The 12852-nt window shown below is 50.0% G+C and overlaps 1 protein-coding gene across 1 annotated transcript; it reads left to right on the top strand.

Annotated features, from left to right (window-relative positions):
* The first annotated feature begins 736 nt into the window (after nucleotides 1–736).
* On the top strand, nucleotides 737–3274 carry DMRTA2 (DMRT like family A2). Its single transcript, XM_058030249.1, has 2 exons — nucleotides 737–1229; nucleotides 1385–3274. The coding sequence occupies exons 1-2, from the start codon at nucleotides 737–739 to the stop codon at nucleotides 2263–2265; spliced, it is 1374 nt and encodes a 457-aa protein (XP_057886232.1). The 3' UTR covers nucleotides 2266–3274.
* The last annotated feature ends 9578 nt before the right edge of the window (nucleotides 3275–12852 follow it).

Genomic DNA, 12852 nt, shown 5'->3' with positions numbered 1-12852 from the left:
CTCCTCCGCTCCGCTCTGCTCCTCTCCGCTCCGCTCCGCCAGGCCCGCGCCGCCTCCCGGGGGGCTCCGCGCCCGGCCCGGCCCGCCCGCCGCTCCGGGCTCGCCGCGGCTCCTCCGCCCATCTGCGGAGGTGCTGCTCGGCAGACGGGGCGATTTTTTATTTTTATTTTTCCCGCTATTCTCTGCTGGATTTTAGCCTCGCGAGGGATCCTGTCGTTGAAGGTGCCGGATTGTTCTTTGGAGGGACGCTGCTAGTCTGTGGCCGCAGTTGCAGGGGGACGGGGGATCGGAGCTTAGCGGGCAGCTCGGGTGGCACCGTGAGCGCGGACGGGAGAGCTCGGCTCTGAGCCTGGCGCGATGAACTTGGTGCTGCCCGGCCAGACGCGCACGGAGAGCACGGAGGCGAGAGTGATCTAAGTTTTCTCGGATTTTCTTGTGTTAGCTTTGCTTTTCGGGCGCGGAGGGGAGGAGGGCGCGGAACGGCTCCCGAAGGGCCCCTCCTCAGTTGAACCCCGCCGCGGGGGGACGGGGGCGTCGGGCGAGGCGAGGGGACGGGCGCCGGGGTTTGCATGCCCGCTCCCGGGGCTCTGCGCGCCCCCCGCTCGTGATTGCGCTTGAAGGCGACGGGAGCCTCTCCGCGCCCGGGCGCGGGTGCGGCGCAGGGGCTCCCCCGCCCCGCGTCGCTTTGGGGGAGGCCGGGGAGGGGGGGCCGCTCTCTCGAGGCGGGCTGGCCGGGATGGAGCTGCGCTCGGAGCTGCCCAGCGTGCCCGCCGCGCCCCCCCCGGTGCCCCCCAGCTCGGTGGCGGCCGCGGCGGCGGCGGCGGCGGCCACGCTGCCGGTGAGCGTGGCCGGGAGCTTGCTGCGGGCGCCGCCGCTGCTGCTGCGGGCGGCCGAGAAGTACCCGCGGACGCCCAAGTGCGCCCGGTGCCGCAACCACGGCGTGGTGTCGGCGCTGAAGGGCCACAAGCGGTACTGCCGCTGGAAGGACTGCATGTGCGCCAAGTGCACCCTGATCGCCGAGCGGCAGCGCGTCATGGCCGCTCAGGTGGCGCTGCGCCGGCAGCAGGCGCAGGAGGAGAACGAGGCCCGGGAGCTGCAGCTGCTCTACGGCACGGCCGAGGGGCTGGCGCTGGCGGCCGCCAACGGCATCATCCCGCCCCGGCCCGCCTACGAGGTGTTCGGCTCCGTCTGCGCCGGGGCCGGCGGCGAGGGAGGCGCCGGCGCCTCAGGTAAGGACGCGCTGCGAGCCCTCGATCGGGGGTGACGGGGGGACGGGACACGAGCGGGGCGCGGAGCTGCGGGCGGGGGTCCCGCCGACGGCCGGGGCGCTCCGCGGGGCAGCCCCACTGACGGTGTCTCTTCCTTCTGCCCCCCCGGCCCGCAGAGTCCAAGATGCAGAAGTTCGAGCTGTTCCCCAAGACGCTGCTGCCGAGCCGCGCCGTCACCCCGCAGCAGGCGGGCGGGAAGCCCCTCTCCCCGGACGGCGAGTCCGTGCCCGGCACCTCCTCCCCAGACGCTCGCCACGGCTCGGGCTCGGAGAACGGGGACGGCGAGTCCTTCCTGAGCTCCCCCGTCTCCAAGGGCCCGAAGGAGGGGGAGGAGAGCCCGGGCTCCATCAGCCCGCTGGGCTCGGACTCGGGCTCCGAGGCGGACAAGGACGAGCAGGACCCGTCGCCCTCGGCCGGCGGCCGGCAGCGGACTCCCATCGACATCCTGACGCGCGTCTTCCCGGCGCACAAGCGCAGCGTGCTGGAGCTGGTGCTGCAGGGCTGCGGCGGGGACGTGGTACAGGCCATCGAGCAGATCCTCAACAACCGCGGCCCGGAGAAGGGCCCCGAGGAGGGCTGGGCCCGGGACGGCGCCTTGCAGGGCCTGCCGCCCACCCCCGCCGCCGCCGCCGCCGCCCACCACCGGCCCCTGATCGCGGGCGCCATGGCCCCGGCCATCGGCACGCTGGGCAGCCGCTCCGCCTTCTCCCCGCTGCAGCCCAACGCCACGCACTTCGGGGCCGAGGCCGGCGCCTACCCGCTGGGCACGCACCTGGGACTGAACCCGCTGCGCCTCGCCTACTCGGCGCACAGCCGGGGACTGGCCTTCATGACCCCCTACTCCACGGCCGGGCTGATGCCCACGCTGGGGTTCCGGCCGCCCGTGGACTACGCCTTCAGCGACCTGATGCGGGAGCGCTCGGCCGTGCACAAGGAGCAGGTGTACTCCGGAGGGCTCTACGGGCCCATGGTCAACAACACCCCCGAGAAGCAATAGCGGCTTCCTAAAGCTCGTCTGTGTAGAGGTAGCTAGGTAGGCACGGGTGGACGGACACGGGGGTTTGCTCTCTCTTCCCCCCGTGCAGGCGGGGGCTGCGTGCGGAGCCCGGCGCGGACGGGCGTAGGTGTGTTAAGGTGATCAAGGTGCACTTTCATTGTCCAGACATGAGTCGCTCTTTGTTGCTTATGGCCATAAGCATGGATATCCTCGGCGCGTCGTGGGGTGGGCACACACGCGAGCGCCCTTTCCCACAAACACATACATATATATATATATGTATACTAGCAAGTGTATAATGTTATAAAATGGAAATCTAAGTTATTAATGTAACTCGTAGGTGAACTCGGTATTAACGTTAAGCTAAAGGTTAGGCAGCGCATTGTAATACTTACCAGGCATATAGATGAAACATTGTCAAATTGAAAACCTTTTCCTTCCCGCCCCCAGAAACGTTGCGGTCTGTATATAACATTGGAAAGTAGATATATTTGTAACTGTCCGTAGGACCCTGGCGCCAATGGTGTATGATGGTTTAATAAGCCTCCTTCATTTGTGATCTGCAAGAAAATTGCTTTCTTGTTCCGATGTAGCAAACTTCTTGCTGTTTCTAACAGGTAATTCTGTGTTTCCATTTCATAGAAATAAATGTTATTTTCTATTAAAAAAAAAAAATCGGTCTTATGAATGGCAAGTGGCATTTTATGAGATGATGGAAGTGTGTTTTGGGAAATTCATTTGACAAGTGCATTCAATATTTAAAGGAGTTTATGCAAATAGTACAAACATGTTTACTACATTTTTATCATGGTCAAGCTAGATATTCTTCAGATAAATTTATAAATAAAAACGAAGCGTACAAGCAAGAGCAAATTCCTTATAAACTGAAATTGTCAAATACGTTTATTTCTGGTTCTGATATTTTTCTTATTTATGCCTGCGGAAAAAATCCCCACCAAACCTACAGAGGTATAAATTTAAGCAGGATTTCTTACTTCGGTATCTGATGTTTTTGGTCATAGTTAGGAAATTTGGAAGTGTTGCAAAGAGAAGCCTGGTTAAATCGAATCCCACCTTGCGACCTGCGGGTTGTGTAGCAGCAGTAAGGTTTTACCCCTCGTATCTGAAATCGGATTGTGCCTTTCGGTTGTTTTCGTGTCAAAATAAGCAAAGGGATCTATAATAATGACTTTTTTTCAGATTGCAAAGGTGCGCTTGTGGGAGAGGTGGATGAGTTAAGATCAGTGCAGGGAAGGTTTCAGAGCTGTTTTCGGAGCTGTGTGTCCTTCACCCTCATCCGAGGGTAAAGCCTACTCGAGTGGCTTTTTTCTTTTTTTTTTTCTCTCTCTCTTTTTTTCCTTTTTTTTTGGCAACGGTGCCCAAATGTTCTCGGAGATCAAAAAGTGAAGGGCTTTCCTGCCTGTGTTTATTCCTGCGCTGGGACGAGCGGGGGCAGCGGGCGCGCCCCGAGCATCCCGAGCGGCGATCCCGCCCAGGGCCGGAGCGCGACTTTCCTGCCAGGCCTGGGAGTGTTTGGCCCAGGAAAACTATTACAAAGAACAAGTTCAGTGCATGCTTGAATTAAGACTGTAAAAGCTCCTAAAGTTGGTTGGTATGGAAACCTAATCCCAGCGAACCGCTCCGTGGCACAGCTGGACTGTTTACTTTCTCACTTCAAATATAACTGTGTAAACATTGGCTGGGAGCTGCCAGCGCGGCTCCTACCAACCAGTTAATGTACTGGTGGGGCTGCGAGCGCAGGGAAGCTCCTGGGTAAAACCAAATTGCATCAAAACGCAATTCTTTCCATCCCGCATGCCATCGATCAACTTGGATACAATTTTACGATTTTCTTTAAAAAAAAAAACCCTAAAACCCAAACCCAAAACAAAACCCCACCAAAATAGTAAGTGAATATTGCAGATTACACCTAGGCAAATACTTTTGACCCCGGTCCATCCTGGGAGCAGCCAAATCAATATGGCAAGGGAAACTTTTTAAAGTCTCGTGTTCCAAGAGCGGGTGAAACTTAATATTACTACAATAAAACCGTTTAATAAAGAAGGGCTTTAATAGTGAGCTAATTTGATTGAGTTTCCTAATTCCACTTTAATTGGAAAAGGAGTTGTCTGTTTGGTTATAAAGTGCTAGGGTTATGTTAGACTGGGGGGAAAAAAAGATGGACGTTGAGCATCTGAATAAACTTTTTTTTCCTATTTTTTTCCCTTTTTTGCTTGGCAGCTGACTTTGTGCAGGATGGGTTTCCATATCTAGGATTATGAACGAGCTACAAAGAGCTGCTACTTAAAGAAATCAGGTCGCCACATTTCTCCTATTCTAGCCCTGTTGAGAAGGGCTTAGGAGCTGTTGATTTAACTCAGCTCCCCTTTTAATTATAAAAGCCATTCTTGTGTAGTTAGGCGAGCAGGACAATTTATCAGAATTGTTGCCGTGTCTTGGAGGTTGGCTTGAGCTTGGATTTATACAGCCGACAATGGGGATCACGACGATTAACTTTCATGTGGGTAGTTTAGGGAGTTAGATTGGGGGGGAGTAGGAGGAGGGAGGGTGGGGTGAGAGTTTCTGACAAATTATCGTACTAAAGTAATTCCCATAGATTAGAAAAAAATTCAAGAAAAAAATCCCTTGGGTTTGGAGCTGCCTCGGACAGGTTCGTATACAGAAGCCTCTGGCAGAACATAAAATATTCAGGTCCCTTTTAGAGTAAAATAAAATGCTGTCACTTGAATAAAAATCGGCGGAACGGAGTATAAATTATTTGTGAAGCAGAGAGGCTGCGGGCGAGCGCTCGCAAACTTCCCTGTTAATTAAATCTTAATCCACGGGTCGCAGGAAGCGGCGGGGCTGCCGCAGCGGCTGCTGTACATACAGCGGGACACGTTCCAGAGTTATATTAACTGCACTCGTGTTTAATATGAATCAGTCCTAATCCACAGCATAATAAAGATCAAATTAGTCTAACCATTTAGTAGCGAAATGACATTCCTTCACCTAAAATGAACCTCCCCGCGCCGTGCTGCAGCGCGGCAGCCTGGGCAGCCCGGCCGAGCCGGGGAGGCTTTTCCAGGCCGGGCACTTTGGTTTCCAGCCTGAGGGGGGAACCCCCGCCACCCTCCCACGCTTCCCAGAGCCGCCTCTTGCCCACCCCTCCGCATTCCCGGCCGGCTGCCGAGGGCCCGGCATGCAGGAGCGGGCTGGTGCGGAGCATCCCCGGCGCGCCGCTGGGGCCAGGGGAGCGCACAAGGCAGGGAATGGCGCTGGTTCTGCTTCCAGCGGCGCCCTGGGCAGCCAGGGCCGGGTTGTTTTACTGGAGACCGAGGGAAGAGTCCCGACTCTCGCTCCGTCTTTCCCGCGGCCGCGGTAGCGCTGTCGCGGCTGTCCCGGGACTCGCCCCGCGTTTGCCGGGCTGGAAAGCACCGCGCATCCCGAGGCGGGGAGGGATGGGATGGGATGGGATGGGATGGGATGGGGTGGGATGGGATGGCATGGGATGGCCTTTTGTGCCGGCAGAGGGCAAACACAGCTGCCGCCGGTGGCACCGCGGAGGGAGCGCGGCTCTCCCCGTCCCACCCCTCGCTGGGACACACACAGGCCACGCTCCCCCGGGCGCCGGTGACACCGGGAGCTCCCGGGCTGCTCGCAGCGCCGGTGTCAGGCACACGAACTGCCCCGTCCCACCTCTGCCTCTTCTCACGGGGCGGGCATCCCCCCCTCCCGTGTTGTCATAACATCCCCATGGCAACTGCGGCAATTACTCCGATGCCGGAACAACAATGGGAAAGTATTTAATATATTTAAATGTGATTAAGCAGGTGGAAGGAACGAGGAGGAGCAGCTCCGTAGGAAGAGCCGGCGGAGGCTTCCAGGGAGCCCCGGGGGCTGCGGCTCTCCCGGGGCAGCAGCGGCACGTCTGGAGCTCAACAGATGGAAGCGAGCGAGGGACGCGGGGTTGCACCGGGAGAGGAACGGAGTGTTCCGCCGTTTTATGCTGCCTTTGAGGTGAAAATTCATTCCGATTTCCATCTCTCGGAATTTCGACAGAAATACTAACACACCGTTGCAAAAAAAAAAATATTTTCCGCTTGTTACTGTTCCTTTCCAGTTTCCCCTTTATTTTTCTCTACTTTATTTATTAGGAGAAAACCAAAAAAGTCCCACAAACCCGCTGCTAGCTGTAAGTTCGGAAAATAAAAGGCACGGGAAAAAAACCTCCCTGAAACTGCACAAAGCTGGTTGGTATCCCATCTCCAAAACGAGCTTACTAGGAAAAAAGAACACCAAGGAAACACCACTAGAAAAAAAAAAAAAAAGAAAAAAAGACAAAAAAAAAAAAAAAAAAAAAAAAAAAAGAAAAAGAGAAAAAGATAGAATTAATTTAGACACACATTTTAACCTGGAAATTATTCATTTTCAGCCACTACTACTGATTTCTATGTAATTAGGGAATTTATAACCAACGGGAGAGATGCTGCTGACCCAGGAGCAGCTGCCGGGATGGGTCCAGCGAGAGCCGCCGCCGCCTTTCCCCGGGAGCGGCCAGCAGAGCCAGGCAGTTCACCTTGGCACTGAATTCATTGTTAATTCGTGTGCCCGGCTGTGGTTTGGTGGGAATCACTGGGAGGGTTTGGTGGGAATCACTGAGTGCGGCAAGGGCAGGAGGGTGCGGTGCTGGTGCGGGGGAGGCGCTGTCAATGCGAGGGAGCTGCCCCGGGGCAGGAAGAGGTTAAAGGGCGGGGGGACGAGCTGCCTCACCCTGGCTAAGAGCTGAAATAGCTGGAGAAGATACCTTGGTAAGTAATTCTGGCGCTGGATGATGCCTGAAGGTAAAAGAGAAAGGTGGAGAGGAGGGAAGGGGTGAATTCCAGAAGAGAAGATCAGGGCAAGGGGCTGATGGGGTCTTAGGCTCACAAGAGCTAATGGAGAACTGGGATGCAGTATTAAGAGCTGTGGAAATATTCTGGACTCACTAAAATAAGATCTTGGTGTCCGTGTTACAAGAGTAAGATGAAAATGTTTCACCTGCTGTGCATTATCTAATATAATAATATATAATATCTATGTATATCTGCCTTTCCTGAGGGAGCCTTTAGGGCTTGACGAGGCTCTGGGTGAGGTGGTCCTGCGTGGTGGGATTTCCAAGGAGAAAATGGAAAGTCCCTAATTTCAGATGAGTGTTCTCAGGTGCTCTCAGAGGTCAGGAGGCTCCATTGCAGCCACACTCAAACCCTGAGCAAGGGGCTGCAAGAGTAGAGCAGTGCTGGCTGCTCTCACTGATTGCAAGAACATCCAGAGAGATGAAAATGCTGAAAGACCAGGCTATTACTGACAGCTTTAACTGCAAGTGGCTCTTTGGTAAATATTTCTAATAATACTGAAGTCTGTTCTGAGGCCTGTTCAATCCAAGATCTGGCATAAGCATGTGTTCCTCCTCACTCCAGGTATGAATTCTGGCAGAAGTGGACAAGGAGATGATGAGACACCTGCCTGGGGGATAATTCTGTTTGGAATGCTGTTTTGTGCAGTACTGGATTTACCTGTATGTGGGAGCTAAAATCTTATCTTAGGTTTTATCTGAAATCCTTGCAAACTCTAAACTACAGGGGGAGAAGCATTGCTTCCTGACAGCCCTGTTTTGATGGCCTGGAAGAGCAATTTTGTCATGTACTGGTTTGGGGATTAATTTTCTGTAAGAGATGGTGCTGTGTGGATCCTGGCTTCACACAGAAGCTCTGTAATGCAGATCTGTGAGGGGTAAGGGTGAATCCCTTGGCATGCTGTCAATGTGAGTGTTTTTGCAGCTAGTATGAATTCAGACAGGTTTGGGGTTTTTTTCTGTTTTATATTCCCTCCTTTCTTGTTTTGAATCTTATTAATGTGGTGTGAAGTTTATGAAAGTTATGCTTCTAAAAACTTATTTTTTTCTCCTCAATACATGAATAGATAAAAAAAAAGTGGATAAAACCATAGATAAATTTCAGAAAGAAAGATCTAGAAATCCCTTGAAAGCAGGTCACCCAAAGTCTTATTACCCATTAATAGTTACAGATCCGCCTTACATATCCTCAGAAAGTATTTGCCTGTTTAACTGGGAAAATAGAATAGATGGGCAGGATCTGTGCAAGTTTTAGTAGGTTTGTGAGAGCAGGGCAGGCTCCTGGGTGGAAGAGGGAAGTGGAAAGGAAACCAGAAACAGAGAGTGGATCTTTTAGTGTGGTCTGACAGGCAGATGGAAACCATGAATTACAGAGGCTTTCAAAAAGATCTGCTTGGGGTTTATGTTTACAGAGAGATTTAACAAGACTGGCTGGCCTTGGAATGCTGAGGTCGTTGCTAAAATCAGATGTTTGGGAGTGAAGTGGGCTCCTAGCTCTGGGCCAGAATATAGGAGAGGTTCACAGAAACTCAACGAGACAGAGGCAGGGCCCCTACAAACCATTCAGCAGATGCTGAAAAGGGCTGAAAGGCCAGCAGGACCTGGAGCCAGGGTGAGGAGGGGAGTGTGACCCCTGCTAAGGGGAGCTGGATCCAGACAGAGCCTCTCAGCAGGAGGAGACAGCGAGGAGGAGCTGGGATTTGTGCCGGTGGGACCGAGCAGTGAAACAGCTTCACAGGGAACAAAGGTAGCAAAGCACTGCCTAGCTGCCTTGTAAGGGGGATATGGGATATTGATTTCCTCTCGTGGCTTGGGGAAGCCCGTGGTTTACCTTGGGTAGGGCCTATGGATTTCCTGAGATTTCTAAATCTCCTGCTTGCAAGGTTAGCCATAGATATTTACAGCTAAATGAATGGGGCAGGTAGTGGAGATTATAACTTTGGAGAGCCTTTGCTTTGTAAGGGGAGAGTCAGATATCTTATTCTGGCAGGAGAATCTAATTAAGGGCCTGTTCAATAGGAGTAAATGTCAAATGATCAGGCACACAGGACTAAAATTGCAATGCTCTGTCCAGTGTGCTAGAATGTGTGCTAGGAGATGCCTGGCTTTTTTTTCCTGCTTAGAGGGATGAATTATGTTTGATTTCTCTAATAATTCTTTTTATCCACATTATTGAAGATTTTCTTTGACACAGAGAAAGCAATCTTGATGCAGTGGGGCCAAGAGTAGGAAAATTGCTCCAGTAGATTTGGCGAGGAACACATGGCTCCACAAAAAACTCTTACCCTTCTCCATGAGAGCTTCATGTGTACCAGAAGGGATCAGAAAGGGGTTCTCAGGGCCTCTTTTCTGCAATAATTACATTATAATATTCTTCCTGTTCAAGGGGTGAAAAGGGTATCAAAACACTAATCGAATTTCTGTTTTCGGATCCACAGGAAAATATCCGGGAACATAAGAATTGATGGTAGCAGGATTTGGGGCAAAATTAGCCCATCACGTGGTTTACAAATATAATCTGTTGCCCAAAGCTCACCAGATGAATGAGTTAACCCAGCTCTAATTTACTGGCAGTGCAACCATTTCAAAATGTTCAGGATGTAGCACTTGGACACTGCCATGTGTGTCACCATTACTGAGGGACATCCTGAGGGTTGCATGGGAAGGTCTCTGGACTCTGCTGCCAGGCTGAAAGATTAACTTGCCCTGTGCACAGCTAGTTTTCAGTATCTTGGTCACAGAAAGAAGAAATTGTGTTGTCTTGGCAAGCAAGGACAGGGATATATTGGATTGGAAAGGGCTGCAAACCTGTATGGGATGAGGATACCAGTCTGCTTGGCTAGAAGGTTTGGTACTAACCAGAATCAGGCTGGCAAAATGGGACACTCAGCTCTTGAGAGGGAAATGGCTCTGCTAAACTGGAGGTCAGTGGTGATGGAGGTGATAAAAGATAGGTGTGCTCTTAAAAACAGGGCCAAAAGTGGAGCTCAAGCTGTTCAAGGAGCCTCACAGCATTTCTGTTTTACTCCCCATCACTGAAATGTCCAAGGGAAGTTAGTCCTGATAAATTGGGCTGAACTGAACACCAGCAAATGATGTTCTGTAAACTGTGAAAAGCTGAGGCTGACCTGGTGAAGTCACTGGTAAAATGTCTGATTTTCCTGGAAGCCTCAGCAGGGTTGATTCTGCATCTGATGGACATTGATGACATTGGGCAGAGGCACCCTCATTAAGAAATTGCCTGCTGGAACTCCCTCCAGCCATCTGGCGTCCAAAATGCAACAGCAAAAGGGATCATGTTGGTGATTTTCAGTAAATGTTTTGCACAGAGCCATCTTTGTTGACTGTCTCCTTTGTTTTGCAGATGTTTATGGTATCATTAATATTTTTTTTTTCAGCCTTTATTGAAAGACATGCTCCCCCAGTTCAAGGGTTAACTTAGAATGGAAATTTGTACAAAATTTTTATCTTTAAGAACTTCTTTGGACAGATCCTCAGATCATATGTTAAATTTGAAATATTTGAAAACTTTTGACTCTCAGGCTGCTTGACTCTCATGCCTTTTTTTTTTTCCTTTTATGTTTTCATACACATGATTTCTTCTACAGTTTTGGTGTCTGACTTTTGGTGTTCTGAGCATTTCTCATCAGTTTCGGAAAAGCAAGTTGTAGCTGATTTTCTCAAAGGTTTTTGAAGGCTTTATGAGCAACAGTAACCATGAAAATATTAGTGTGTATCACTCTGGTTGTTGCTATTTAGGTTTTATTTTGCCACATATGTCAATGAATCAGGAGTCTCCTTTCCTCGGTTTAGTTTGAGGTGTGGATGGGGCTCTCAGGTGTTACACTCAGATTCTGGACTCACTTGGGCAGAATTTGCCTTTGTTTCCTGATAGTCCCAAGCAGAGAATATTGTCTGGAGGCAGGATGCACACAGCCAAAATGCTTCCTGAGGTGGCAGAGAGCTGCTGGTGCTCAGTGGGTGAGCTCTGGGCCAGTTCTGAGATTAATCTGAGAACGAGATGATTTTGAAGCGGGTTGAACTGATGCTTCAGCTGAGTGTGCTACACTGAAAGTCAAGCATACCAACTTCTTATCTCCAGTCTCTTGAAAGGTACAATTATCCTTTATTTTGCAGGTTGGTTTGTTTAACTTTCGCTGGATTATTCTCATGGAATAAGAATGAGATATTGCTGTTTCAGAGCACCACTGGCACCTTGCAAATGAAGGAAGCTGTAAGGTTTTGTAGTGAAAACTGCACATGGGTCTCTGAAGATTTGGTTTGTGTACTAAATTCTGCTGCTGATTTACCAACACTGTGTGACCTTGAGCTACAAAAAACAATTTATTATTTTTTTTTAAAGTGACTATTAATATTGACAGTCTCCAGTTTCAGCATGAGACACTTGAGACTTGAATTGCAGACTTTTGTACTACTTGAGTATTTATTTTTAATAAGGGTCCTAATTAAGTGTGCAATCTCTGTAGCAGGAAAGCTCTCCTGGACTCTGTCCTCATTCATTAAAATGTGTCAAATTCCTCAGAGTTTAGAGCAGAGCTCTAACAATGGCAAAGGAGACCCTGTGTCCTGAATACATACACGGACATGTGCCAAGGAAGATGTTTGCTAATAAGTACTTGTGCAGTGATAAAGCACAGCAAACAAGGGGTTACACATCTCCTCACTTTCTGCTTCCCAAGCAGAGCCCCTGACTTCACTCAGGAAGCTGCACTGTTGTGAGACACAGAAAAGTAAAATACCCTCTGCTTTATAATAAGTCATTTCAGCTCTGTCTAATTAACACTTCTTAGTGTTAATTGTAACCCCCTGTTCTGTGTTTTTCAGGGATGATATTTCCCAAGCAGTGCTGATGAAATGTCAGGCAGAGGTAGTAATTTTGTTTTCCTTGCTATTATAACATTGTGCCATAGATATAGTTATATACAGAGATACATGCCAATCAACCAATAGAGCAAACAAGATGGAGAAGTAAAAATCTTCTCCTTAGAGAATTTCTTAGGCAGACAATGAATTATGAGCTCTTCTCTGCCTAGACAACTTGCAGTGAGAACAGCTATTCCTACTGGCATTCCTTGCTGTGATTAAAAAAAAAAAAAAAGAATTTTAGATGACTTGTTTTATTAAATCAATAGACTTAACAGGATGGAGAGGTGGAGTACAAAAATACAAAATATTTTTTATATAATCTGCAGAATCCTATAGGCTTCTAATGTTTAAGCTACAGAAATACCATTGGCCAGTATTTGCAGAACAGCATTTAATGAACAATAAAGACATTCATGTTGTTGGAAAGGGGAAAATCCAGTTGACATTCTAGCAAACCCATCCACCTTGGCTTTGTAGCCTGGAGGAAATGAGAGAGTGGTGTAAGAAAGAGGAAACATGAAATTCACCATTAAAATGTCACCCTGGTGCTGACAGCACTGCAAAACTATTGCAAAAGATAATGGCAATGATATGGGACTGTTGTGTGTCACTGGTGTTTAAGCAGGAGTTTTCTTTTGAAATACAATTCAAAAATTGAAGGTGGAATTTGCTCTGTGACAAGAAAATGTGAAGCAATTGTGGTGTTATCCAAACAATCCTGAGTGTGATGGCAGCCAGGAAAGTTTCTGTGATGGCTCCACACTTTATGAGCAGGTAAAACTGAGAGAGGAATCTGACTGGAGATA

This window comes from Melospiza georgiana, chromosome 9, assembly GCF_028018845.1.
Source record: "Melospiza georgiana isolate bMelGeo1 chromosome 9, bMelGeo1.pri, whole genome shotgun sequence".
NCBI lineage: Eukaryota > Metazoa > Chordata > Aves > Passeriformes > Passerellidae > Melospiza > Melospiza georgiana.
Note: the sequence above shows the minus strand (reverse complement) of the source record. Positions and strands in the feature narration are given on the sequence as shown.